Source organism: Vombatus ursinus, unplaced genomic scaffold, assembly GCF_900497805.2.
Source record: "Vombatus ursinus unplaced genomic scaffold, bare-nosed wombat genome assembly UNPS02014814.1, whole genome shotgun sequence".
Classification (NCBI taxonomy): domain Eukaryota; kingdom Metazoa; phylum Chordata; class Mammalia; order Diprotodontia; family Vombatidae; genus Vombatus; species Vombatus ursinus.
Window position 1 is genome coordinate 8321916 of NW_020954592.1, and position 27747 is coordinate 8349662.

The 27747-nt window shown below is 38.2% G+C and overlaps 1 protein-coding gene across 6 annotated transcripts; it reads left to right on the forward strand.

Annotated features, from left to right (window-relative positions):
• Positions 1 to 1598: 1598 nt before the first annotated feature.
• RAB9A (RAB9A, member RAS oncogene family) lies at positions 1599 to 27188 on the forward strand. 6 transcript variants are annotated; one of them, XM_027835341.1, is made up of 5 exons: positions 1603 to 1689; positions 3793 to 3951; positions 17204 to 17250; positions 18985 to 19088; positions 26232 to 27188. In XM_027835341.1, exon 5 carries the CDS (start codon positions 26265 to 26267, stop codon positions 26868 to 26870), a length of 606 nt encoding a protein of 201 aa, XP_027691142.1. In that variant the 5' UTR covers positions 1603 to 1689; positions 3793 to 3951; positions 17204 to 17250; positions 18985 to 19088; positions 26232 to 26264; the 3' UTR covers positions 26871 to 27188. The 6 variants fall into 6 exon arrangements, with proteins under 6 accessions (XP_027691145.1, XP_027691143.1, XP_027691141.1 ...); XM_027835342.1 differs by lacking the exon at positions 3793 to 3951 and having other exon boundaries at positions 1600 to 1689; XM_027835339.1 differs by lacking the exon at positions 18985 to 19088.
• Positions 27189 to 27747: the final 559 nt, after the last annotated feature.

A 27747-nucleotide genomic window follows, 5' to 3' on the forward strand; every position in this document is an offset into this window, starting at 1 on the left:
TATGTGCAAGGAACTATGTGCTAAGTCCTGGAAATGGATTTGTATTTACAGTAAAAAGAAAGTCCCTGCCCTCAAAGAGCTCATATTCTAATGGAGGAAGACAGTACATACACGGAAGCTAAAAAGAGCTGGGGAAGGAAGGCAAGGGATGGTATCTCCATAGGGAGATGTTAGGAAAAGTCCAGAATACCAAAATTACAGCTTGGAAAGGAACAAAGTCATGGCTGGTCTGGGCTTCCTCCATGAAAGAAAGCCCTGGGAGGAATCCATCAATCAGAGGAAAAGGCCACAGGGGCTGTTGTGAGAAGTCTGGGGGTAATGTGAACTTCTTGGGTGAAGATATTTTTTGTGTCATTGTAGAGTATGGATAGGAATGATTTGCCGCTAGGTAGGGACTGTGGTAAAGTCTTTTTTCTGACTTGCAGCTCCAACCTCCTACATCTGTCTTCTTCCACATTAGAATGTGAGCTTTTTGAAAACATGTTCTTCCATCTGTATCCCTAGTGCACACTAATTCTTAATTCATTCTTTATTATTCATTTTGTTGGAAATATTGCCTCAAAAAAGGATTATTTACATGATTTATAGACTGCACCCCACTAATATCCTACTCTTAGATAAGATACCTGATCTTCAGGTAGAAGCAGAGTTATACCAGATAAGCAGGAGCTTGGCAGGGCTTATCAAGGTGGACAGGCTTTGAGTGCAGTTTTGGCTGCTCTCTGAAGATCAGCCTTACTTAAATAGAAAGCTTGGCCTCCTGTTTGTTTTGTTTTGTTTTTTTGTGGGGTGTAAAATTAGAAACCATCTATTAGTAGCAACCTGCATCTGTGTAAACTGAGCCAGCATACATTGTCACAGGCCATTTTAAGTAGCTGTAGCTAAAACTAATAATAGCTCATATTTCCAAACTAGTCAAAGTCCTACAAAATACTTTCCTCCAACAATTCTTCCTGTGTTAGGTAGAAATATTTTGCAAAGACAGAAATAAGTTCAGCGAGATGAACTGTTTTGTCCACAGCCTATTCCAGTAGCTGTGTTAGCTCCTAGACCCAAACTCAAATTAAAAAAAAAAAGAAAAGAAAAAAGTCCCAGGTTCTTTGTACAGTATCAGTCTGTCGCCTAGCTGATGGAAATAAATTAAGCAGCACACAAAGTCTGTAGGGCATCAGCCAGGCTCAGCTCTGGGAGCTCAGCCTCTGGAAAGCATCTCTACGCAGGCAGGAGGGAGGAGGGGGAGGAGTCTCCCAGCTTGAAATCCTCCTTTGGCGACCACTTCTGCAGGTCGCGAACTTTTCGCGGCAGGGGGGCGGCAGAGGGGGGCCGCTCGCGAAAGAAGTCGCGGTTTGGTTACGATCCAGGTGACAAAAACACCTGCGTAGACCGGAGGGAGGGGACAGGTGGAAGGGGACCGGGTGGAAGGGGACCGGGTGGAAGCCGAGCCAAGGAGAACAGAAGGACGGCGTCACATGACGCCAACCCGCCCACCCGCGCCCCGCCCCCTCGGTGGTCTCGGCCCCGCCCCGCCGCCATGTTGAGCCCTACGCTCTAGATGGAAGCGGCTGGGGCCGGAGCCGGAGCCGGGCGCTACCCGCGGCGCCTCCGCCTTCTCTTCCCTCCCGCACCCCCGTCCCGCGCGGGGCCGACTCGTCCCCGGAGCGGCCTTCCGCTGTCTCCGGCCGCGACCAGGTGAGCGGGGAGGCGGGGACACCGGGGGGCGGGTGCTTGCTGCTGCGCGCTCCGGGACCTCCGAGCCCCGGCCTCCCCGGAGCCGGCAGGGGACCGGGGGGGCCGGGGGCGCCCGGAAGAGTCCGGTCGGGTCGGGGGCGGCCCGCATAGTGCACGGAGGTGCGCCTGGGGGTCCTCCTTCACCTCTGACCTCGTCCTGCCCGACGCTTTTGCCCTCTCCCCCCTTTCCCCGGGGGTGTGACGCGCCCGGCTCGGCGGGAGGGAGAGGACATGGCTACTTCCTCCGCTTCCCGGCGGGTAGAGGGTGTCCGACCACGGCCCCCTCCTCCCGGCCCCGCTCCCCACCTCCCGTCGCTGCCCCAGTGGGCCGGGAGCCGCCGGTGCGCCCTGGAGACTTCAGCGCCTGCTCCGCCAGTGCCCCCGGAACCCGGGGTTGCCTCGGTTGTTTTGGGTTTGCCTTCTTCCAGCTCTGTGAGACGGGGCGAGAGTGTTAAGCGTTCACCCGGGAAGTTTGGGGGTGGGGGGAGAGAACGCCCCGTCTCGTGACCCTTGGTCTTCGGAGGAGTAACTTTGTCTTCCCAGTTCCTTCTTCGTCACGTGACCGGGCTGGTTTTCTCGCTTGCATAAAAATCTTTAAACTTAGGTTATTTTGGTTTTAGGACCATCCCCCAGTGTCTCCTTTCCCCTCCCCCCCATCCTGCGTGAAGCTTTCTCGCTCATAGAAAACAAAAAGTCTCAGCTGGTAGCATTGGAAGGAACTCCATGGGGTGCAACTAGAAAAGAAAACACGGAACTCTTTATTCAGGAACTTAAGTCTGTGCTACTGTGTTTCTTTTGCTTGGAGTTATGTTAAAGCAAGCTTTTTCAGGTTAAATTAATTTTAAATTAATTTATTTTTAGTTTTCAACAATCACTTCCAAAAGCTTTTGAGTTTTAAATTTTCCATTCTTTCCCTCTGTTGTTCTTATTCCTTTCTCTCCACTCTAGATCAGGTGCTTTGGAATGCTTGAGTTGTACAAATGCTAGTCAGTCTTTTGACTTTAAAGTCACATTCAAATAAAGAGCTCACTGTCTTATCAATAAATTATTGGCCCTAGGATATATCAAACGTCATCAGGCAGTGACTAAACGCCTATCTCCAAATATCACTATGTCCTTCTGTCTTGACTTTGTATATAGTCTTAGAACTTGGAAGGAAACTTAAATAAATGTGTAGTCCACTTCCTTGAGGAGAACTGGACTTCGGAAGAGTCAGATTATTCAAGTGTAGTGAAATTGGTGACTTAGAAATGAATGTTTGATTAAAGTATTTCAGGTACAATTAGTAATTTTAATATGGAGGTCAGTAGATTGAAAGCCTATTGAGACCTTTGAGTATGGGTAGAAATGCTAAAAAGAAAGTGATATAATTTTATCAGTTTTTGAAGGGAGTATAGGAGATACTGACTTCAAGTCCTGGCTTTGCAACTAGCTTAGCTGCTACTTTGGGAGAAGTCATGTATGCTTTCTGGACCTCAAATTTCTCATCTTTAAAAATGAAGGAGCATACTAGAGACCAGCTTCTAATCCTCTATGTGATTTTATGGCATAATAGAATTGCAGGCCAGTGTATTATAATGTGTGCTGGAGCTGGAGTCAGGAGATAGGGATTCAAATCCTTGCTTCTTTTTATGACCTTGTGAACTTTCCAAAGACACTTCACTACTTTGGGCCCCTTGATCTTCCCATGCAAAAACTTGAGTTGGACTAGATGACCTCTAAGGTTCTTACAAGCTCTGAATTTGATTTTTCTAAAAATTGATGGTTAAGCAGGAGATACATATTCCCAAATTTTGTACAATTTCAAGGGAAAAAATACCTAATTTGCAATCATAGAAGTCAGATTTCTATCAGAGTATGCCAATTGAGTACTAAGTTGTTCTTAAAGTAGTTGTCATCTAAAGCATTTATGCATGTTTTTGTATAGCAACTCACTAGTAAACCATGTGGAGAATTAAGCAATGGACCCTTAGACACATATTAACAAATATTAACAGTATTTGATCATTATGTAAGCATTAAGGTTTATCAAGTATCTTACATAAATTATTTCATCTGTTTGAGGTCTAAGATGCACACTTAATCCTAGAAAAGAATCAAATATTTGTGGCATGGATGAAGAAGAAAGTGCTTTTGTCAGGGTAATTAATCCAAGGGGCACGTAAGAAGTTCCCTTCTGGGGTTGGAGTGACAGAAGATATCGAGACACAGTTGGTAAAATTGGTAAGTATTATCAAAAGTGGTTTCAGATCTTGACTCTGCTACTTAATACCAGTTTGATTAAAGGCAAGCCTCTTAATCTCCCTGGGCCTTAGTTTCTTAATCTGTAAAATGTCGTACAAGGTCTCTTCTGGCTCTAATTTCTGTGAAAGAGCACTGTTTTCCAACCAGTGATTCTTGGTAATTTGGTGTCTCATGAAGATTTTTTCAGTGTCCTTATACATTACATATTTTATGTTTGCCAATTTTTGCTTTTTTGTGGGGAGAAGCAAGTGATACAGATTTAGCGATGACATAGTTTTAATCATGGGAGATAGAGGCCTAACACTATCCATTGTGCCACCCAGCTGCCAAGTATGGAGGTGACATGGTCAGACTGGGGCTCTATGAAAACCACTTTAATTTTGGCAGCTGAGTGGAAGATAAGACTGGAGTGAATCAGGCTGAGCTACCAGCAGACTATTAAAATAATCTAGGTGTGAGGTGATGAGGGCCTATACCAGGGTGGAGGCAGTGTCAGAGGAGAGAAAGGGACATATTCAACAAATGTTGTAAAGGCAAAATTGACAGGCCCTGGCAACATATTGGCTATGAGGGATAAGAGTGAGGAATTAGGGATGACATCTAGGTTGCGAACTTAGGGGACTGGAAGGATGGTGGTGTCCTTGACAGTATTAGGGAAGTTTTAAAGTGGAGGTGGGGGGAGGGTGGGGGAATGAGTTCAGTTTTGGACATGCTAAGTTTAAGAAGTCTAGTGGACATCCAGTTGAAAGGTAGTTGGAGATTTGAGACTGGGTTAGCAGAGAGGTGAGGGTTGGAGAGGTAGATTTGAGAATTCATCAGCATAAAGATAATTAAATCCATTGGAACCGATAGTCACCAATTAGGATAGGGAGAAGGAAAGAGGGCGAAAGATAGAACCTTGAAGGACACCTGGTTAGAGGGTATGATCTGGAAGAGGATTCAGCAAAGGAGACAGAGAAAGATCAATCATATATAGGTAGTATAGGTAGAAGGAGAACAGGGTGCCCCAGAGAGAGAGAGAGAATGTCAGGGAGGAGGGAGGTCAAAGAGAATGATTGAGAAAGTAGAATGGGTTGCCCCAGGAAATCTTGGGACAGTCATTCCTGGAGTTCATCACACTGAGGTCTGCTCACCTCTAGTTGTTTGAAAGGGTGTACTTATTTAGGTATGGGTTAGGTTATGTGACCTTTGAGGTCTTTACTAAGGCTGAGATTTTCTGAAATAAGTAATAGATAACTAGATCATCCAACTGAATATTGGGAGTGGGGGTTGAGGGAGACATTTAATCATGTGTGCTTCACAATTGTGAAGGTCAGAGTCAGAAAATTTGATTCTTCTGACTTTATCACTGATAGTTTCTGTTTCATAGTAAGACTATATTTTTGATTTTTAAAATGTTATTTTATATTTTAAATACATGTAGTTGGTTGAAATGAAAGAATGAGTATATGGATATACCTTGGTACATATCAACACATCTTTATAAAGAATAAGATCCTATAAGAACTCACTATTTGACAAAAACTGCTGGGAAAACTGGAAAAGAGTATGGCAGAAACTAGGCATAGACCAAAATCTCATATACCAAAATAAAGTCAAAATGGGTTCATGATTTAGATACAAAGGCTGATACTGTAAGCAAACTGGGAGAGCAAGGAATAGTTTACCTATCAGATTTATGGAGAACAGAGGAATTCATGACCAAACAGGAAATAAGAGAACATTACAAAATGCAAAATGGATAACTTTGATTACATTGAAAAGTTTTTGCACGAACAAAGCCAGTGCAACCAAGATTAGAGGGAAAGTAGAAAACTGGGAAAGAATTTTTACAACCAATGTCTCTGATAAGGGTCTCATTTCTAAAATATATAGAGAATTAAGTCAAATTTATAAGAATACAAGTCATTCCCCAGTTGATAAATGGATATGAACAGGTAGTTCTCAGATGAAGAAATTAAAGCCGTCTATAGTCATATGAAAAAATGCTTTAAATCACTATTGATTAGAGTAATGCAAATCAAAACAACTCTGAGGTACCACATCACACCTATCAGATTGACCAAGATGACAAAACAGGAAAACGATTAATGTTGGAGAAGATGTGGGAAAATTGGAACACTAATGCATTGTTGGTGGAGTTGTGAAATGATCCAACCATTTTGGAGAGCAATATGGCACTATGCCCAAAGGGCTATAAAAGTGTGCATACCCTTTGACCCAGCCAATAGCACGTCTAGGGCTGTATCACAAAGAGAGCATAAAAATGAGAAAAGGACTTACATGTACAAAAATAGTTATAGCAGCTCTTTTTGTGGTGGCAAAGAATTGGATATTGAGAGGATGCTCATTAACTGGGGAATGGCTGAACAAGTTGTGGTATGTGAATGTAATGGAATACTATTGTGCTGTAAGAAATGATGAGCAGGCAGACTTCAGAAAAACCTGGAAAGACTTGTATGGTCTGATTCGGGTAAAGTGAGCAGAACCAGGAGAACATTGTACACAGTAACAGCCACATTGTGTGATGACTAATATTGATAGACTTAACCCTTCTTAGCAATGCAAGGATCTAAGGCATCTCCAAAGGCCTCATGATGAAAAATGCTATCCACATCCTAAGAAGAACTATGGAGTTTGAATGCAGATTGAAGCATATTATTTGCTCTTTTTTTCTTCTGTTGTTTTATATCTTCTTTCTGGTGCTTCCTCCTCTTGGTTCTAATTCTTACAACATCACTAATGTGAAAATGTGTTTAATAGGAATGTGTGTGTATAGCCTATATCAGATTGTGCACAGTCTTGGGGAGGGAGGTGGGGAAGGAAGGGGAGAAAATTTAAAACTCAAAAGCTTATAGAAAAGTGATTATTGATAAATCAAAATAAATTAATAAAGGAAAAAAAAAGAATAAGATCCTAAAACTTAAATTTGACTGTTGGGGGTGGGGGATAGTAAAGAAGGGAACAAATATTTATTTATATAGCACCTGCTATGTGCTAGGCACTGTGTTAAGTGCTTTTATGAATAATTACTCATTTGATCCTCACAACTACCCTGAAGCCAAGTGGCCAAGAGGTCAAATGACTTGCCTAGGGTTTAGCCTAGCACGTGTCTGAGGCCAAATTTGAATTCAGGTCTTCCCGACTCCAAGCCCAGCACCCTATCCTGCTACCCCGATAGGTCATAATCATCCTTGTTTTTCCAACCTGTGATTTTTGTTATTCAATATGAAGAAACCAGCTCATAGTTCTTAATTTTGTGTGTGTATGTGTCATGAACCCCATTGGCATGCTAGTGAAACCTGTGGCCCCCTTCTCAGAAAAATGTCTTAAAAGGCTTAAAACAAAATACGTAGGATAACAAATTCTATCAAAATCTAGTTATGAAAATTAAAAAAAGTTCATGAACTGCCAGTTAAGAATTCCTGAGTTAAATAGTATAAATGGCTTGTTAACCAGTTTCATAAAGAATAGATATAAAGGTAAGGCATATCTTACCTGTAATTAACTAATGGACAAAGAATTTTAAGGCACATTTCTCCAGTTTTGTCAGTATTTTTTAAAAAAAAACTGTCAAATTACATTTCAGTTTTAAGCACTTCTGAGCATCAGGTAGGTTGAAACATTTTGTTACGACTGCAAAGATAGTGAGACTCTTGTTCTTATAAGTATGAATCTGCTAATCTGCGTTGGGCATATTCCTTCTGCTGTTTCACTTCAGTTACAGCAGTGATTGGGTATTCCATATTTTAAATACAGAATGTTCTTTGAAGGGACTACTTTGACAGTGAACAACCCTTTCTGTGCCTCTGTTTTCTCATCTGTAAAATATCGTAAAGAAAAACTGAGATAATAAATGTAAAGTGTTTTGTAAAATATCAGCAATTATTAATAAATTTTTTGTTTAAAAAGCAGTAATCTTGGAACACAAAATCATTATGCTAATACATTTCAAATTAGGAAAATCAGTGAATGTTTAAATACCTGTGCTTTACTCTTCAGTTAGTGTTTAAAGTAAGGTCTTCATATTGTATGTATTTTACCAAAATGATGACCTGGGATTTCTGGGAATATTTGGGGCAATTAAGGATTGATAAGTTGTTTGGTCATCTTCTGGGAAGTCCTTTATAATCAAGTGAGGAAAGTGGAATAAGCATTTTTGTTCTGGTGAAGTCACTCCAAGGCACCATTTTTTTCCAGTATGTTTGCACATTCATTGGAAAGAATTGTAGAGATACAATGCCATCTTTGATTTTTTTTTTTTTGACCTAAATATTTGGCTGCTCCTGTCCTCAATGCATCCATCGCCCCATAATATTTTCCCAGTTCCTTGAAGACAGTCTATTTAATTCCACCCATGGAAATAACTTTAGTTAAGGCCAGCCCTACTGCTGCCTATTTTCATAAAATCTCTGATACCTCCCTACTTAAAGTAATCTTTGGGAGCTTGGGCAATTCCTTTAACTTCTCTAACTTTCTTCATCTGTGGAAGGAAGGGATGGGATTAAAAGATCTTTATAATGTCACTTCCAACTCTGAAAGTCATTTGAATACTTTCTTTAAATTTTCTTGTAGCATTTAGTTGGATCCTTCTTTATCTATCACATTTTACCTATTACATTCACTTAGGGTCAGGGACTTGACATTTTCCACCTTTGCATCTCTGGAATCCAGCACATACCTGGCAAATAATAAGTGCTTAACAAAAACCCACAGAGTTCCGTGATGTTTTGAAGCAGCCTTTAAAACAGTTTACAAAGACAAATTTTAATTGGTGGTCATGGAAAAAAAAAAAAACTCCCAAAGATAAGTGTGAATTGTAAAGAAAGATTAAAATTTTCAAACATTTTTGTATTGAAGTTTGGAAAAATAAAATGTGATATGTGTATATAAGGATAAGAATGTACTCTTATGGCATGCCATTAAGGTTGAAAGTCATATGAGTCTTTAGGGGAAAAAAAAACACTTATTCATTACCTTAGTAAATTAAGTTTGCTTTTGTGTGTGAAATTTAAAGGCTTTGGTATATTAAGCAGTTTTTCTTGGACTGCTGATTTTCTGCTTTAAGATTTGGCAAATTTTTTTGAAATTATACTTTGTCTCCTTTTTATGGGTGTAAGAGTGAAAGAGGACAAGTTTACTAACATTCTAAGAGAAAATATTGCCCTTTTTTTTTTGTTTATTTAAGTCTTTTGGTGCAGCAAACATTGGAGTCTGGTAATGGCAGAACACTAGTCCACATGAGAGGTCCATATCCGTGGAGTGTTGCTCCTGGCATGTAGCTGGCCAGGTTCTGGCTCCAGCTCATGCTTTTCCTCCCAGATGATTAATTGGTGGAGCTGTGGGACAGGTGGAGCTGAATTCCATTTTAATCACCTGTTTAATAAGTAAACAGGTAAAATGTGAAGTGGAAACAGGACAGGAAATGAAAAAGTAGCTTTGATTTAAAAGTATTTACCTCTTTTTGCTACCACAAAAAGTCCTTGCTAATATTCTGTTCAGACTGCTCTGTGTGTAGATAAGATTTGTGACTTTTTGTTGCTGCCCTGGTCTTTTTGTTTAGTTTTTTGTCATGTTCAACTCTTTGTGAATGGGATTTTCTTGGCAGAGATACTAGAGTGGTTTGCTGTTTTCTTCTCCAGCTTCTTTTACAGATGAGGTAATGAGGCAGACAGGGTTATGTGACTAACCCAGGGTTACACAACTAGTAAGTGTCCAAGGTCAGATTTGAACTCAAGTCTTCCTGACTGCAGGCCCAGCACTCTATCCACTAGGCCACCAAGCTATCCAGATTTGTGACTTTTGTTACTGCTGTGGTCTAGTCAAGAGTAATCTTAACATCTAACATCTATATAGCCTTTATTATGCACCAGAATGATCTCTGTAGGCCAAGTGTGGAGACAAGGGTCTATGTTTCCTGATAATGAATACAATAATAATCTGAAAGAACCAATGTTCTTTCTTTATGGGATTGAGGCACTCAAATGAAACAAGTGAATTATTTTCAAGGTTGTTTACTATTATAATCAAATAAAATTGCTGTTGCTTCTCACCCCCTCATTCTTAGCCACTGTTTGCCACTAGTTTCTTCTTCCTGATAACCTGTTCCTTCTAGAATATTCCATGATGGAAAAACTTTTATCTCCATGTTGCATTTAGCCAAACCCCTGATAGCTTCCTGCCTGTAATCTCAGAGGCTGAAAACCAGATCCATGTGCCTGGATGAGACACCTTGTCTTTCTCTTCACTCCTCCTCCTTTCATACCTCCTTCCTTGGTGCTGCCCTGAAGCATGGGTTCATCTGCATGAGTGTGGTATTGCCAGTTATACTAGTTCTGAATTGTGTTGGTCATTGGCCTCAGCTTAAGGAGTTAGCTTGCTTCCTTAGTTTTGGAGGTGTGAAGTGGAGTAGATGAGACTCTCAGCTATCTCCCACACCCATTAGGAGTGATATTTTCATTGAATTCCCTTCTGCTATGGTTGTAACCCAACAGTCATCACGTGCAGAACCAGTGAATATTGAAGTTGTGTGCTTTTTTGTGGGTCTTGCCTCCTTCCACTTTGGACTTCCCACCTGGATATCTGCTAAATCTCAAGCCTTCCCTTTTGAGAGGGAATGTGCTCCAAATAAAAGCCTCTTGATTTTAATCATTGGTTTGACTTTTCTAAAAGCTTCTTAAGTCTTCCAAGCTCTTGTAAAAAACCTTTAATAAGGGAACACCTTATTTTCACTTGTCTTACACTTGTAATTAGAATTTTCTCCCTAGGATCTGAACTCTTGTTTCTCCTGATGTAGTTTCAACTTTGGTGAACCTAGTTGCCCACCATACCTCATAATGTCTTCTCAGCTGCTTCACATTTTGTGAAGTTTCAGTACTTTCCACTGAGTTGCTTTAGCCATGCTGTATCTTCTTGTCTCACTTGAAATCTGAACAGAGGAAGCAGTTTAATAAAGGCTTGATGAATGATGAGTGTAAGAAAGAGGAAAACTTTGAGCCTGTTAGATTTTCCTTTACATATTCATGTCAAGATTAATTTCTTTTTTAATTATATAGCAAAACCATTCAGTTTCATATTTGGTTTGTGGTTGCTTAACTCTTCCATCTTTTTTTCTGTCATGCTTATACAAGTACATTCTTGAACCCAACTTTATATTTATGTAGTTTTGATGTTCATTTCTTGAGTTATTTAGCAGTAATTCCTAGCATTTTATTCTATTTTTGTATATTTCTCTGGCCTAATAATGGCAATGATGTGGTTTAACCCTAGGTGTCAGGTGTTAGCAAGCCACACTTGTTTCATCATAATAATGTATTAAAACACCTAATTACTAGTAGTTCTGTGCTCATCACATTACCAAAAAAACAAGATGAGATCCCTACTTTCTAAGCCAGCAGTGCCATGTAAGAAGTTTTTGTGGAACTTATCTCAGTTAACAATTCAAGTGTAGTGTAGATCTCATTCAAGTTCTTCAGTGCTTTCAGAAATAAATTTTACAAGAAAAACAAGCAGTGTTAAGCCAAGTAAAAATCTAAAGATCCACTGTGAGGAAAACTTACCTTTTTAAGAAGTCATGTTTAGGGGCAGCTAGTTGGCGCAGTGGATAGAACACTGACCCTGGAAGTCAGGAGGACCTGAGTTCAAATATGACCTCAGACACACTTACTAGCTATGTGACTTTGGGCAAGTAACTTAACTCCAAATGCCCTGAAAAAAAGAAAAAAAGTCATGTTTATAAGTGGTCAACCGCAGATAAACCTTCATATGTAACAGCATACAATTATGAAGTATCTGCTTTTTGCTGGAGTTGGAACTTTCCCCCTCCCAGGACAAGTTACATAATCCACTTTAGCTTCCCTGGAGAAAGGTGGGAAACCAATGGAGAGAGACCAATAGTACCTTCTTTAAACAGTGTGAGGTACTGCCTCAGTTGGGAGGGGCACACATTGCATGGTTGCAAGAAGGTTGAAGATGATACCGACTTAGAAGGAAGTGATCCTACAGGCACCTAGAGAGACCTTTGTTGTGGAGAGAGGGCTAAAAAGTTTGGAAAGATCTGAGCAAATAAAGGCATGAAAAAGTAATAGCATTGTTCTCATGAAAAGCTGAACTTTGGGGAGTAAGTAGCAAAGCATATCAGTGGTGAGAGGGGCTGAGAAAAGAACCTAGAAACCTGATAGGAGTGGAGGAATGGTGTAGTAGAACAATAGCCAAAGAAGAGCTGCCAGCAAAAGGACAATGTGGTACACACAAAAAGGCCTTGGAATCGAGGATATAGATGAGTGAACCTCAGCCTCCCTCAGTGCAGGGTTCCCTACTCCCGAGGGGGCTAAGGTATAGAGGTCTTGATTTTGTAGACTTGGAAGTCTTTTGTCCATCTTTTAATGTGTAAATATGACTTTTAATGTATAAATCTGTTGTTAGGACAGCAGTTGGCCACCCTTGAGGGGAAGAGTGTAGAAGTGTCCAGGCTCTACGTGGGTGAGGGCCAGAGCTAAAGAAATGAGAGGATATCAAAGGGTCCTTCCTTTAGGAGGGAGCATTTGATACTACGGTATACCAATAACACATGAACATATGTTGGTCATTTTAAGGTTTAATATTTTTATTTATTTAAGGCTTCATTATTAGGCAACCACTTGTGTATCTTCTTAATGTATACCTGATAAAATTAAAATTTATAGGACCATGGGATTTTAGATCTATAGCTAGAAGAGACCTTAGAGGACATTTGGTTTATTCCTTGCCCTGTATTTTATTGATGAAGAAATTTCGGTCTGCTTAAGTCAGGTAATTATTCAAAGTGAGAGGAAGTATGAGGTTGATTAGAATCAAGGTCAGTACTCCGAATTCATTACTTTTCCTTCTTTACTTTGCTACCTAGAAAACAGCTAAATTAGGTGGTTAAAATAATTTTTTGAAGGACACCTTTACAAAAAGATTTACAACATGCTGTCTTAAAATAGCAGTTTTCCAGATGCATTTAAACTAATTTACATTCAATTCTTTGGGCATGTTAATTATAACTTATCTAATAAATCTTTAAGTTTGATATAGTACCTCTTTTACTTACTTACTTTGAGCTTTCTTTTTTATATCAGTCTGAACAGTATCATCTTTTCCACATGAAATATATTACAGGGAGAGATTTGACAGGGGATAAGATAGGGCCTTTGACTGAATCCAAACTTCACAGAACAAATGCCCTTAATAAAAGGATTTGTTCTGTAAAACTTGGACTCAGTCAAAAGGTCACACCCAAGAACCAAGAAGGCCACAGGTGGCCTCAAGGCTGAGGGTTCCCCATCCTGGGAAGGCTTACCAGACCCAGACTTGTGCTCTTCCAGGTCTTTATCTGGTGGCTTCATTTCTCAAATGAATTTCAAATCCATGTGATAGAACATTTCTTAAGCATCTGTTATGTGGCAGTCACTGTGCCAACCTAATTAAACAAACCTCCAAATGGAAATGTGAAAATATACCCCAAATATAAAAGTAAATATAGCTTTCATAGCTTAAAACTACACTAAGATTTTTGGAATACCGTGTATTTGGATTATTCTCCTTCTCCCACAGAAATGGGTGTTAGATGATAAAAGTTGACTAATTAAAATCTCTGTGTTTCAGAAGTTAGAAGTCACAAAAGGATTATATAATAACAAGAAATACTTCCCTCAGTATTGAGGATTAGCCATACCTTTGTGCAACTATAACTCTAAAGAATGTTACTTTTATCTATTGCTAAATTTAAATTGGAGGTGTTATTTTCAATTTAAGTTTTTGGAAGTGCAGTAGTGAAAGTGTTGTGCTGCTTAAAAATTTGAACCATTTGGAAAGGCAATTTTTAAACACAACTGCCCTTTAATTTCAATTTGGCAGCCTTTTAGCTAACTATGGCAATGGAAGATAATGCTGTAATTCCACCCACTTTGGTAACAGGTTAATTGTTTCTTACTAGCTACTTCCCCTTTGTAATTAGTAATGCTTATTTGTAAAATGAGATTCTCATCAGACTTTGGATGAATAAACCATTTTGCCTTGAAGAAATGTGTAGAAAGGAGCATTTAAATAAATAAATAAGCTGGGGTAAAGAAATGAGAAAAGGAATAGGATTGACTAACGAAATTCTCATCTTTTTTTCACCACAACCTTGATCAGGTACAGAACATTTGTTCTGTTATCATTTCGGATATCTGTATTTTCTAAGTTAATAACTTCAGAGTGCTTCATACACACATTCACAAACACACATATAAACACGTATGTGTGTGTAAAGTGTGTTTTTTGTTATTGTTTCTTAGAGTTGTCTTCCCAGGATCCATAGCCATAACAATCTCTACTTTCCAGGTGTTAGACATGAATTCTCACGATCATGGTTCAAAGAAGTTTCTACTTCGAAGTCAAAGTGTAGGGATGAAGTGATGTAAAATTGTGAGGCTTCATGCCTTCTTTGTTGCCCTGTAAATCAAGTGGGCACTGCTCAGTGACTGGGGACCCCCATAGGGATGAATGTGCAGTCTGAATGCTGTTTGTGCCTTGATTGGCCCTCATCAAGACTTGGGAGGAGGAATCTGTGTTTGCCTCAACTGGTCCCCATTGAGGCTTAAGGGGATTTAGGGGAGAGCACAAGTTGTGCTTGTCTCGATTGACCCCATGCAGATGAGGGGTAGTTGCCTCCCCCCTCACGCCAGCCCGTCCAAGAAGGGTTGTTAGGGAATGCTGTAGGAGTTGGTGCTCCCATTATCAGCAAACTCCCTTTGAGAAGACTAGACTAGAATAAAGTAAGCTTATTGAACTTATTATTGTAACTCCATTCCTGTCTTCCCATCTGACTGGATTAAAATCGAACCTGCTAGTGAGAGAGGTGCTAGAAGCCCTCCTGTGTTTCTTTTCTAAGAATTGGCGTAGTCGGTGTGTTTACTTGTCCAACAATATATGCGAGCGCACGCGCGTGCACACACACGTAAGTATGGTATACTGGAATAAATAATGCTTTTGGAGTCAGGAAACCTGGTTTTGAATCCTCATATGTGTGATGTTGGGAAAATTACTTAACCTCTCTAGAGCTTGTTTCTTCTGTAAAAGAAGGAGTTTGAACTAGGTGATCACTAAGGTGGCTTTAGTTTTGATATTCTACTAGTCTAAATAAAGAACCACATGTGAGGAAAATACACATGGAAGATAGTACAATGTTCTGGATCATGGCCATAGAATCAGGTATTTGCACCTGTGTTCTTTTCTCACTTTACCTGGAGTAGAAGTGAAGTAAGTAGAACTAGGAAAACAGTTTGTACTATGATAGTATTATAAAAATGAACAAGGCCATGATGCTAGAGAACTAATGATAAATGCTGCCCACCTCTTGGCAGAGACGTGATGAACTAAATATGCAGAACGGCACACATTTTGGGGAATGGCCAGTATGAAAATTTGTTTTGATTGAATAATATTTGTTACAAGAGTGGGTTAAACATTTTTTTTTCCATCTAGTTTTTCTTGGGGGGCAGGGAGAGGTAATGAGAAGAAGAAAAAATAAATACTTAATTGAAAAAAATAATTAAAATAAAATTGTATCTTCTCTTGCACAGCTTTCTTCTGTTCAGTTCTCCTTGCTTTTCCCTGACTTTATTAAATGCTGTTGCCACTTTCTCACCTAGTAGATTAGATCCATTGGGGTAATTCTATCCATTATCTTTACTGATAAGAATAGATCACTGTAGAAACACCAGTAGATCTGTTTCATTTAACCTCAATTTTTTTTGTCCTTTGGATTTTATCTCCATCTTTCATTGGCATGATTTGGTTTAGTTTGGACTCATACTTAAGATCTTTAAAAGTTCATTTTCCTCTCCTCTGCTTTTTGAAGTTTTGTGAGTTGATAATTGCTGTGATACCTCAGCTCCTCCCTATTTTGTAAATCACCATATACTATAAACCACTCTCCATGGCTGCCCTGTCCCTTTGCTTAGCAAGCCGACCTTGTTGCTGATTGAGGTGGTTTATGGGTTCTTTTGGTCTTGGTGTCATGCCTGGTGTACATGACTATCACATTTCTTAAAGAAATTTAATGGATAAATTACTTGCCTTCTCAGTAATGGGAGAGGGGAGGGAGAGGATTTGGAATTCAAAATTTTTAAAAAGATTGTTAGAAATAATAAAAAATTTTAAAACCTTGAAAAAAAATAGTTGATAGTATCATCAGTTTTTCTGTTTCCCACTTTTTGGAGTCATTAACTTCTTTAAACAGGTAGGGTTAGCCCTGTTATAATTTGCAAGTAATGTCATTTTCAAATTGTCTTCCTTTCTAGCTTGCTCTTGGCTCTAACCTTTTGTCAGCATAAAGCTATCTGATTCTTAAGTTAGTAATAAATCATTATGTGAAGCAATAGTCAGTTTTACTTTTTGTGACCCAGTACTTGCTATATTTTGCCCTTCAGCTCTGTTGTTGAAAAAAGTATTCATGATGTTAGAAGCTTCTGTATAATCTCCATATATCTGTCCTCTTTCATTTCTCAATCTTGGTCTATATTATCCAACTTAATTTTACCATCCTTGCTGTCACCAAGTGTCAAAGTATTTGCTAACTTAATTGATCAAGTTATTCACAAAACTTTCTTACTTTTCCTCCCTTTGCAACAGATGTTGGCATATGGGCTGTGACTTTTTCCTACTGATTTTTTGCTGTGTTTACAATGAGTATAATCAAATCAAGATCATAGTGTCTCAACTAACGCTTATCATTGCTGTTAAGTTCAAAATGAAGCCAATTTCCTTATTTGCCTTCCCGAAGAGAACCTGTAAGCCATTCTGTGATAGAATTATAATGACTGGGGAACCTCTTAAAGCCCAGTTCAACTTAAATTTGTGATATTCTGATAAAAAGCTTCTACACGCGGGGCAGCTAGGTGGTACAGTGGATAGAGCGCCAGCCTTGGAGTCAGGAGGACCTGAGTTCAAATCCAGCCTCAGACACTTGGTTTACACTTATTAGCCTTACACTTACTAGCTGTGTGACCTTGGGCAAGTCACTTAACCCCGATTGCCGCACCATAAAAAAAAAAAAGCTTTTACACACAGATTTTCTTTTCTGTACTACTAAAGAATCTAGCAAATGATAACTTAGTATGTTCTTAGAAAATATAAAATTGGTTTATTCTACATTCTACCCATGTTCTGACAGTACAGTGAACATACATTAATTACTAAATAAGGCTTTCTTTTTTCTTTACAGAACAATGTTGGTAATACAGATGGTGTACTTAAATTGAACAATTTAAGGTAAAATTTACAACTTCATATTTTTCTTAAAGTTTGCTTGATTATTTCTAGACCCCAGCTCAGTTGCAAAAGTAAAAATTATTAGAAGGTGAAACTTTAAAAATGTATTTTTGTAAATTTAACAAAGCTTTTTGTAAAACTTGAGGGGATTTAAGTGAGTTAGAAATTCTTTGGAAAAAACTCGGCTTGTGCACCCTGTATCAGTTTTAGCTCTAAATGTTGATATGTGACTTTGTAAGTTTAACTTATTAAATTATAAAAAGTTTATTAATTTTCTTTAAAAATACTTGAAAGCACATCATAATACAATTCTTTAAATATTTCTTTAGTGTCTGTTGTACCTTAAGAATATGATACTATATCCTCAACAGATACCTAACTCCATTTTTTTTAGATAAAGCCAGATAAATAGTAACAGTTTACATAATACTTTAAGGCTACAAAATAGTAACCTTCCAACATCAATAGTGCATATGATCATCTCTGGTTTGTAAGTGGAAAAACTGGAATTTGTGTCTTACCCAAGATGTCATGGCTATTAAGTGTTGGACCAAGTGCTTGCAGGTTAGAAAATTGAAACATTATATTAATTGTTTTTTATAAATTTTATCTTCCATATTTCATCAGTTTCAATGATTTAAAAAACTTAAGTGGTTTATGGCTTTTGGCTCATTTTTAAAATGTCAGGTTTGTGATTTCATGCCTCATTTATGAGAGTCAAAACTCTCTCTGCCTTGGACTAGGTCATCGTGTGTGTGTGTGTGTGTGTGTATTAATACATTGTCTTTGGTACCTTTCAGCACATTGTAGTACTATTCCATCTTTTTTGTCTATTTTTGCTATTGCTTTGTTTGATATCATGGTTGTTACCTCTGCCCTTTTTAGTTAAGTTGAAGCATAAAAAGATTGTGCTCCTGTGTCTTATTCTTTGTGCATCTTTCTGGTTAAGGTGTGTTTCTTGTAAATAGCATATTGTTGGATTCTGCTTTCTGATCTATTCTTGGATGAGCTCACTGTATTCCCATTCATAGTTATAATTGTTAATTGTGAATTTCCCTCCATCCTATTCTCTTGTACTTTTTTTTCTCTTTACAAAGAAAAGGGCGGTGAGATCAGAGTGAGTAGCACCAGGGTCCTAGGTTTAGTATAATCTGCTTCTGCTCCCCTGCCCCTCTTCTCTTTTCTTCTGCCTGAGCCCAATAACAGATTCTTATCCTTTCTGAAAACCCTCTTTGAAATTCACCTTCCTTAAGAGTTTATTTTGCTTAGAACTAATCCCTCCCTTAATCCACACCCCTTTTGTTCCTCGCTTTCCCTTCTCCCTTCCTGTTTCCCTGAGTGAAATACCCCACAGTGAACTGTGAATTCCTTCCAGTGACCATTTCAGATGACAGTGAGGTTCAAGAGTTGCCTGCTCTCCCTTTCCTCCTTGTTTGTGTAGACTTCCACTTGTATACAATAATTATGTGAGATAATTTTCCCTAGTCTTCCTTCCTCACCTTCTTACCCTTCCCCCCCTTTCCATTCTTCTGTGGTCATCAGAACATAACAGCTATTCCCAGGCTTTTTGTCTAATTAGGCTCTTTGACCTCTCATGATAATAGAGTTTGGAGAGTATCAGGATATATGTATTATTTCTTCATATAAGAATATACTTTATCCTTATTTAGTCCCCTATGATTGTTCATTCATGCTTACCTGTATTTTTTTTTTCCTTTTGTATTTGTATTTCAGGGTTTCTATGCAGCTTGAGTCTTTTCATTGGGAATGGTTGGAAGTTCTTTTATTTCATTAATGGTACATTTCCTTCCCCTTAGAGTTATACTTAGTTTTCCTGGGTAAGTAATTCTTGGTTATAAGCCTTCAGGAATATTGTATTCCAAGCTTTCTGTTATAGTGGTGGTTGCTAAACATTATGTGATTCTGGGTGTGCCACTCCTTGGTATTTGAATTATTTCTTTCTGGTAGCTTGCAGTATTTTTTTTTTTTTCTTTACCTGGAAGCTCTAGATTTTTGCTGTAATGTTCCTGAGAGCTTTCATTTTGGGTTTTCTTTCAGGAGGTAAACAGCAGGTTTCTACTTTGCCCTCTGATTCTAAACATCTGGAAGTTTTAAGAGTTTTTGAAATATGATGTCTAGGCTCTTTTTTTAGTCATGGTTTTCAGGTAGTCTAATAATTCTTAAATTTTTTTCACCTTGATCTATTTTCAAGGTCACTGGTTTCAGATAATGAGATTACATTTTCTTGTATTTTCTTTTTTTTCCAGTCTTTTGATTGTATTTTAATATTTCTTATTGTCTTATGGGAGTCGGTATTTTCCATTTGGTCCATTCTAATTTTCAGGAAGTTTGTTGCGTGGGTAAAGTTTTCTACTTCTTGTTTCAAGCTCAATTCTCTCTTATATAGCTTTCATTTCTCATGTTTTCTTCTGTTGCTGTCATTTGATTTAAAAAATCGTTTTATAGCTCATTAAGAAAAAAAAGAAAAAAAAAACTCTTGCTTTCTCTTCTCTAGGAATTCCAGTTGAACTTGCCTAAACTGTGTTTTTCTAGGAGGCTTTGCTTATAATAATATAGTCATTTTTTTTTTCTTTTCCTCCCTGGATTTGTGTCTTGAGCGTCCATCACTATAACTTTTATGATGGGATTCTTTTTTTGTTTGTTCATTCTTCCATCCTATTTACTGACTAGGATTTGATGTTATGGCCTGTCTCTGCACTTTTGGAGGAAATGTCTGTGTTGGTCCTGTTGCTTTTTTTCTTGCAATATTGAGTATTGTGTTGTTTCAGTATCTCAGAGACAGTTCAGGGTGGGAACCTGAAAGCTTTCTCTGCTCCCATAGTGATCTGCTCTAGATTGTCTGATCATTGCCCTCTTGGTTTGGCCTTTGCAAGCTATTGACCTGGGTTTGGGTCTGAGCCACACCTTTGGGCTTACTTTGGTTTAAGTTCTAATAGGCTGTTAATGGATTCAGCCACTGTCAACCAGCTAGAAAGCTCTGCAGGTTCAGAGTATCAGCAGGCTCCCCTTTGGTCTGGGAGTTCTGCCCTGGTTTTTCATCCCTTTAGGATTTAGACTGCACTTTCTTGCGCAATAGTGGTAAAGGTTTCATATTACTTTAAAAGTTCCTACTTAGTAAGGAAAGGTAAGTTGACAAGCTTCCTTTTAATTTGTAAAAATGCTGTGTAAATAGGAGTTACAAAAATTGTTTTCATATTTACTGATTGGTAGAAGCATTAATTAGGGATTCTTTGTTCATGTTATTGTAATTAAACTACCTTTGGTTGTGTTAGCTTCTTTTTAGTCATTAAGCAACAGCTTTTTTAACAATACATATAAATAAGACTTAAACATAATTGGGCAAGAAGGTTAGTCATTGGGGGGTAGCTAGGTGGCACAGTGGATAGAGCACCAGCCCTGGAGTCAGGAGGACCTCAGTTCAAATGTGGCCTCAGACACATAACACTAGCTGTGTGACTCTGGCCAAGTCTCTTAACCCCAATTGCCTCACCAAAAAAACAAAAAACAAAAAAAGAAGGTTAGTGATTTGAAGGTGTATGAATCACTAGTTTTTCTAATACATGAAGAATCTCAATGTGAACTCATGTTACATAGACCTGGATATTGCACATGTCAAACTGTACACCTAGGTTCTATACAGCAAAAGCTTGGTAAAACATTCAGGTAATAACCTTGACCCCTTGACAGTTAAATCACATGTGTGTTCCATTGTACTAAAAAATGCCTGTGTGAAAAAATATCCCCCGAATAATGATGTTTTAAAAGTTTTTAAATGTAAATATGAGACCTTAATTATTATAAAATGTTTAATGGAAGATTGTGGGAACTGTCTAGGAAAAGTTGTTGTTTGTCTTTAACATGTAGATATATGTAACAATAGGGGCATGAATCCATGCAGCACTTGGAGGCTGGGGAGCATGGGAACTAGATGGGTTGATGACATTATAGTAGTGTTGGAGTGAGGAGATCTTATGAAGCTGTGAGGAACCAACAGAACTTTGAAAGAAAACTGGTTTAAGGAAAAGAAGAGAGCTGAAAGTAATCCAGGATAAGCTGGGTAAGAGCTCAGGGGAAGTCGCTGCCAGTTGTGTGAATAATTGTGCAGGGGAAGAAGATAGGAAGAAACTATTGAATTGTAGAATTAGATGGAGAGCTAGAAAGGACCGTCTATATAAGGCTGTAAGGGTAGAATGGAACCAAATTGCGGAGGGCCTTAAATATTAGGATGAGGAGTTTGTATTTTATCCTAGAGGCAAAGGGAACTGTGGAAGGTTTTTGATCAGGGAAGGACATGGTCAGAACTGTACTTTAGGAAAATTTTTGAAGTTATATGAAGTATAGTGTAGAGAGGGGAAGACATTAGTGGCAGGGAGTTCAAATAGGAGGCTATTAAATGTGTTTGACAAGAGATAATAAGGAATTGAAGTAGAGTTGGTGGCACTGTTAAGTATAGGAAAAAAAATAATTGTAAGACAAGTTTTGGATGTAGAATGGACAGGACTAGGAACTTGGCTGTGAGGGAGATGAAGTGGAGGATAACTTTCACTTAGAGGAGGATGGCAGATCCCTTCGTTTTACAGATGAGGAGTCTAGGGTTTAGAGAAGTAATTTGCTTGAAGTCATGTACTAGGCAGTAGAGTGGTAGAACTGGAACTTAGTAACCCAAGAAGCTTCCTAACTCAATCCTTTGTGCTTCAACCAGTATAGCTTAGACTCCAGAATTTTTCAGTTAATCATTTGACCAGATTGTGCCTAGTGTGTTTCCAGAACAGTGTGGAAAGACCTCCTGGATAATTTTTGCTAACACAGTGATCCCATAAACTTCCAGGAGTTAAATTGTCATCTCTATGCAGATGATTCCCAGATCTCTATATTCAGTCTTAGTCTCTGCTGAGCTAGTCAGACGTTTCCAGCTGCCTCTTGGACATGGTCAAACTGGTATGTCCCATGTGTATCTGAAACTCAGCATATCCAAAATAGGACTCAAACTTTCCCTCAAAACTCTTTTCTTTTAAACTTCCCTATTATTGTTGAGGATACTACCGTCTTCCCAGTTACTGAGGCTCAAAATCAACTCAACACTCCCCCTGCTTCTCCAATTTGTTATCAAATCTTACTTCAATTATCTGGACATTTATAAACCCCCTTCTCACTACTCACATATCCATCTAAGTTCAGGGCTTCTAACTGGTCTCCCTTCCTCAAGTCTATTCTGATATCCACCTCCTATTTGCTAAGGTGATTTTTCTAAAACATAGGTTTGACCATGTCACAAAGCTTTCTCACCACTCCTCCTCCCTCTACTTCTTCCAGTGGCTTCCTCATTACATCCAGGATCAAATATAATCTTCTTTGGTATTTAAAGGTTTTTACACCCTGGCCTATTACTACCTTTACAAGTCGCTTTATTATATATACTTATATAACTTGGACTGGCCTACTTGCAGTTGCTAGAACACAACTCTCCGTCTTCTGTCTCTGTACCTTTGTGTTGGCCATCCTCCAATGTAAGCTGCTTGAAGGCAGGGACTGATTTTTTGCCTTTTTGTATTCCCAGCATTCAGCACAGTATCTTGCAGGGCACATAGTAAGTGCTGAATAAATTTTTAAAAATTTATTTACAGGTCCAAATTCTCCCTTTCTGCATCTCCTCCCTTCCTCATCCATAGAAAAGGCAAGAAGAAATATGATACATATTTCACATATGAAGTCATTGCAAAATTTATTTTCACACATTAGCCATGTTGCAAAAAAAAAAAAAAAGTAGGGAAAAAAAAGATTCAGCAGATTATTGTTAGAATTCAGTAAATGTGTTTTGACTGCCCGCCAGCAACAGATTTTCTCACTAGAACCATCCTGGCTAACTACAGAGAATCCTGCCCATTACCCAGTAGGTTGGCCACTAGGAGATGAGTTCTTTGGTTTGGCAACCCTGGAAACAAAAATGTGTAAAAGGAATGAATAGTGAACAAAATTCACACTGTTTAAAACTCTTTTATATCATTTGTAAAATGGAGAATAATAATCCTTTATCTACCTGCTTCACAGGTTTGTGGGGGGAATACACTTTGTAAACCTTAAAGTACCATGTAAATGTCAGCTATTTCTAGTTCCAGTTTGAGACAACAATAAATTTTAGGATAGCCTCTGGGCTTGAGGTCTGATTTCTACAACTCTGTGCTTCTCAGGATATTTCTGTACATGCCTTGTTTTGGTATGTGAAGCATTTTCCAATGTTTTTAGTCCTTCATTCGAAGAGGACCAATGACATCAGGAGGGTGATGTCTTGACCTGAAAGTGAATGGGAGTTAAGTGAGATGGCTGTGCAAAGTAACCAGCCTCATTCTCTCCTCCATTCGAGTCCAGTGGGCAAGACATAGATCAGGACAACTGGAGACTGCTCCCTATGTTAAAGCATACTCATTCTTAGAAGGGTGTACCCAAAAGCAACATTTAGATGATTTGGCAGATTCCTTTCATCTCCTGTTCTGGGGTTATATAATTTTTGATGTTTTACTTACCACATATTAATTTGCAGTGGCCAGGGATTCTGTTCTTTCAGAGATCAAAACATCAGAGATTGAGAGCTGGAAGGGACCTTAGACAATATTTAATTGAAACTCCTCATTTTGTAGATAAGGAAACAGGCTCCTTAAGTTACTTCCCAATATGAATCACTCAAGTCCTCTGATTTTGGAATATGGGGACATCCCTGTAATTGCTTTTATTCTAGAGCAACAGTTGAAGCTTTTCCATGAAAAGTTCTATTCTGGCTTTAGCGTGATGGCAAGGATGTAGGATTTGAGTTAGGAAAAGTGGCTTCGAATTCTGACTCTTGATATTTAATAACTGTAGGATCATGGATAAATAAGTCTCTGAGCTACAGTTTTGTTATTTGTCAGTTGGGGTTGATATAACACACTATATCTAAAGTGGTTTTTGTGAGAAAAGGGTGTTATAAATCTAAAAAGTGTTACACAGTGGTGAATTAATGTACCTCCATTTGCTTCTGAATTCAGAGCCTTTACTCTTTCTCATGGCAGAATCTTGTTGATCACAGTGAAGGAGTTAGTGGGGCTCCTTCGCTTACAAAATGACTGTTGTACTATAGGGGACCTAGGGGTGCAGAAAAGAAACTTTCTTACCCAAGGAAATATTTTTTTACATCTCTTTAAGACACTATGGTTGCACTGTGTGTAGCTTACTCAGGAAAAAAATTTAAAAGTTATACAGTGAAGTGTAGGAATTATATTGAATAGAGAATTGTCTGTTGGAGGACTAGGTACTAAATTATAGAGGTGTGATCTGCATTGAACCCATTCTAATAAAATTATGGATCCATTAAGTATTAAATATGAAGTAAGCCTATCTCTCTGCATATAAAGAGAACAATCTTTTTCCAAATGCAGACTATACCAAACATCACAAAAGTACACATCCCTACCTTATCTACAATCTTCCAGTAAAATAACAAACCATCAGCTAACAAATTTATGATTTCAATTTACTTTTGTTATTTAGTCATTTTTAGTTGTGTCTCTTTGTGACCCCATTTTATAAATGGAGTTTTCTTAGCAAAGATAGTGGAATGGTTTGCCATTTCCTTCTTGAGCTCATTTTACACATAAGGAAACTGAGGCACACAGGGTTCAGTGACTTGTCCAGGGTCACACAGCTAGTAAGTGTCTGAGGATAAATTTGAACTCAGGTCTTCCTGACTTAGGTCTTGCACTCTATTCACTGTGCCATCTAGCTGCATCAATTTACTTTATGTCTCTTAAACCATTCTGCTTCATTCATGGCACAGCCAATTAACATTTGTTGGATAGGTCACTTCTCAGCATGTTTGTATAACATGGACGATCTAACTTCTTACTGATGAGTCCTGTATGTTGATGAATTAAGAGTACTGTCCAAAGTAAAAATAGTTTAGCACTTTGGATAAAGTCAAATTCATTCCCTTAGTGTCTAACTTGTTCTTGTCTTTGATATCAGATGAAATTAGCCAGATTACATTTGCTTGTTTTTCAAACCAGAGCCTACTGCTGTTTTGATTCAGTTCTGAAATTTGGGAAATTAGGAAAATTTCACATTTCTATTAGAGAGGACAGAGTTTGTTACATTGTCAATCTTTGTGTATTAACCAAGGAAATCTTTTAAATTTGTTGGAAGATCTTACATTTATAAAGTAATAACATTCAGACATGCAAAAAAGACTCTTTGTCTTGAATATAATTATATATTGCTTTTGTTAATTTTGCAATAAAGTTTTACTTATGTGGACTAGTGTTGTGTGGTGTAGTGGAAGGAGCACTGAACTTGGGAATCAGGAGTCCTACCTTAAAGTTCCTGTTCCCAGTATTTATAGGTGAATTCTCTTCTCTATTTAAATGCTACCCAAAGTAATTTTAATTAGCTCAAGAGTATGTTAGATTAAGGAAAGCCAGCCAGATGCTACCTTTGTGACCATGGGCAAATCACTTCACCTTTCTAGCTTTCGGTTTCATCTGTAAAGTGGGTGTAATAGTCTTTGTACTACCAGAATGAAGTGAGGAAAGTGCTGCACACAAGTGAATTCTTAGTAGGATCCTGGGAGGTAGTTTAACTCAGAAGTCTGTAATTTTCCCTTCATACAGTTTATTTAAAGAGTCACAGAATTTGAGAGTTAGAAGTGGGACCTCAATGGCCATCTCATCCAATCCATACCCAAAAGGAATCCCTTTTATAACGTATATGACAAGTAGTTGTCCAGCCCTTGCTCCAAGGATGGAGAGAGCAGAGCTCTCACTTCTTAGGCATTCATAGCACATAATGCAAAAAGATTTAATTATGTGAATGTTAATGTATTTTCTCTGAGTACAGTACTCTAATAATGTATCGTGATATTTGTGTTAAAAGAATTGAGAATTTGAACAGGAATGAAAAGATTTAGTAATGATTGTTCTCTTTTTATTTTGTAGAATTTTGGAGTAAAAAGATCTTTTCATTCAACAATGGCGGGAAAATCATCACTTTTTAAAGTAATTCTCCTTGGAGATGGTGGCGTTGGGAAGAGCTCTCTTATGAATAGATATGTCACTAACAAATTTGAGAGCCACTTATTCCACACAATAGGTGTGGAATTTTTAAATAAAGACTTGGAAGTGGATGGACACTTTGTTACTATGCAGATCTGGGACACAGCAGGTCAAGAACGCTTTAGAAGCCTGCGAACACCATTTTACAGAGGTTCTGACTGTTGCCTTCTTACTTTCAGTGTAGATGACTCTCAAAGTTTCCAGAACTTGGCCAACTGGAAGAAAGAATTCATTTATTATGCAGATGTCAAAGAGCCTGAAAGCTTTCCTTTTGTGATTTTGGGTAACAAGATTGACATAAGTGAAAGACAAGTTTCTACAGAAGAAGCCCAGGCCTGGTGCAGAGACAACGGCAACTATCCTTACTTTGAAACAAGTGCAAAAGATGCCACAAATGTTGCAGCAGCTTTTGAGGAAGCTGTTAGAAGAATTCTTGCTACTGAGGATAGGTCGGATCACTTTATTCAGACGGATACTGTCAATCTTCACCGAAAGCCTAAGCCCAGTTCATCTTGTTGTTGACTATTAAAAAGCTTCGCCAATACAGCTCTAACCAACTCTTTTACAAAATGGGGCAGGGGAAATGGGAGGAAGAGGTTGATAAAATAAAGGGTCCAGCAAGTCCAGTTCTAATAATAAGATTTAAACTAATCTCTACTGCTGCTTCATTAGAAGGTGGAAGGGAAATAGCCATTCATTGAGTAACCTTTTACCAAAGGCATGTAACATTTATAAAGGTGTCTCTAATAACAAATGGTTACTTAAATTTTAATGTGTACTCACAGAGCTAATAATAAATCAAATGAATAATTAAAATGAAAACTTGAATTTCTAAAAGCACTACTTGGGTTGTTTTTTCCCCTAGAATTCAAATGGAGAACACATTTTTGTACGTATATATTTTTACAAAATTAGCATTTCACTGGTTCACTGAAAGCACATTTTAAAAATGCTTAATATTAAAGATTTAAATCACAAAATTACTTTGGACTTGAGTGATACTTCATGTTACATGAAATTATTTAACTATATCTGATCTGTAAGAGTGGAATGTAGTTGATTGATGTAACACAAAAACTTGGGTTATAGCTGATTTTTTACTCAGATGTTAGTACTTATTGACTTTTAAACAGAAAAGAATATTCTTACAAAATATCTGGAAATGTAGCCATCTCTGATATATGACAGTCTTTTTTGTTTTAAAACAAAAAGTATTCATTTTTAAATAAATCAGAATGCATTTATTCAGCAGCACATTTTCATTGAATATTTAGTGCTGTAGTCAAGCTGCCTCAACTTTAAGGGAGAGATTAAATTGGTATTTTCACCTTACAGATATTATCCTTAGAGCTGAGATGTAGCTTTTGTGAAACAGTTTGGTTAAGAACAAATATACTAT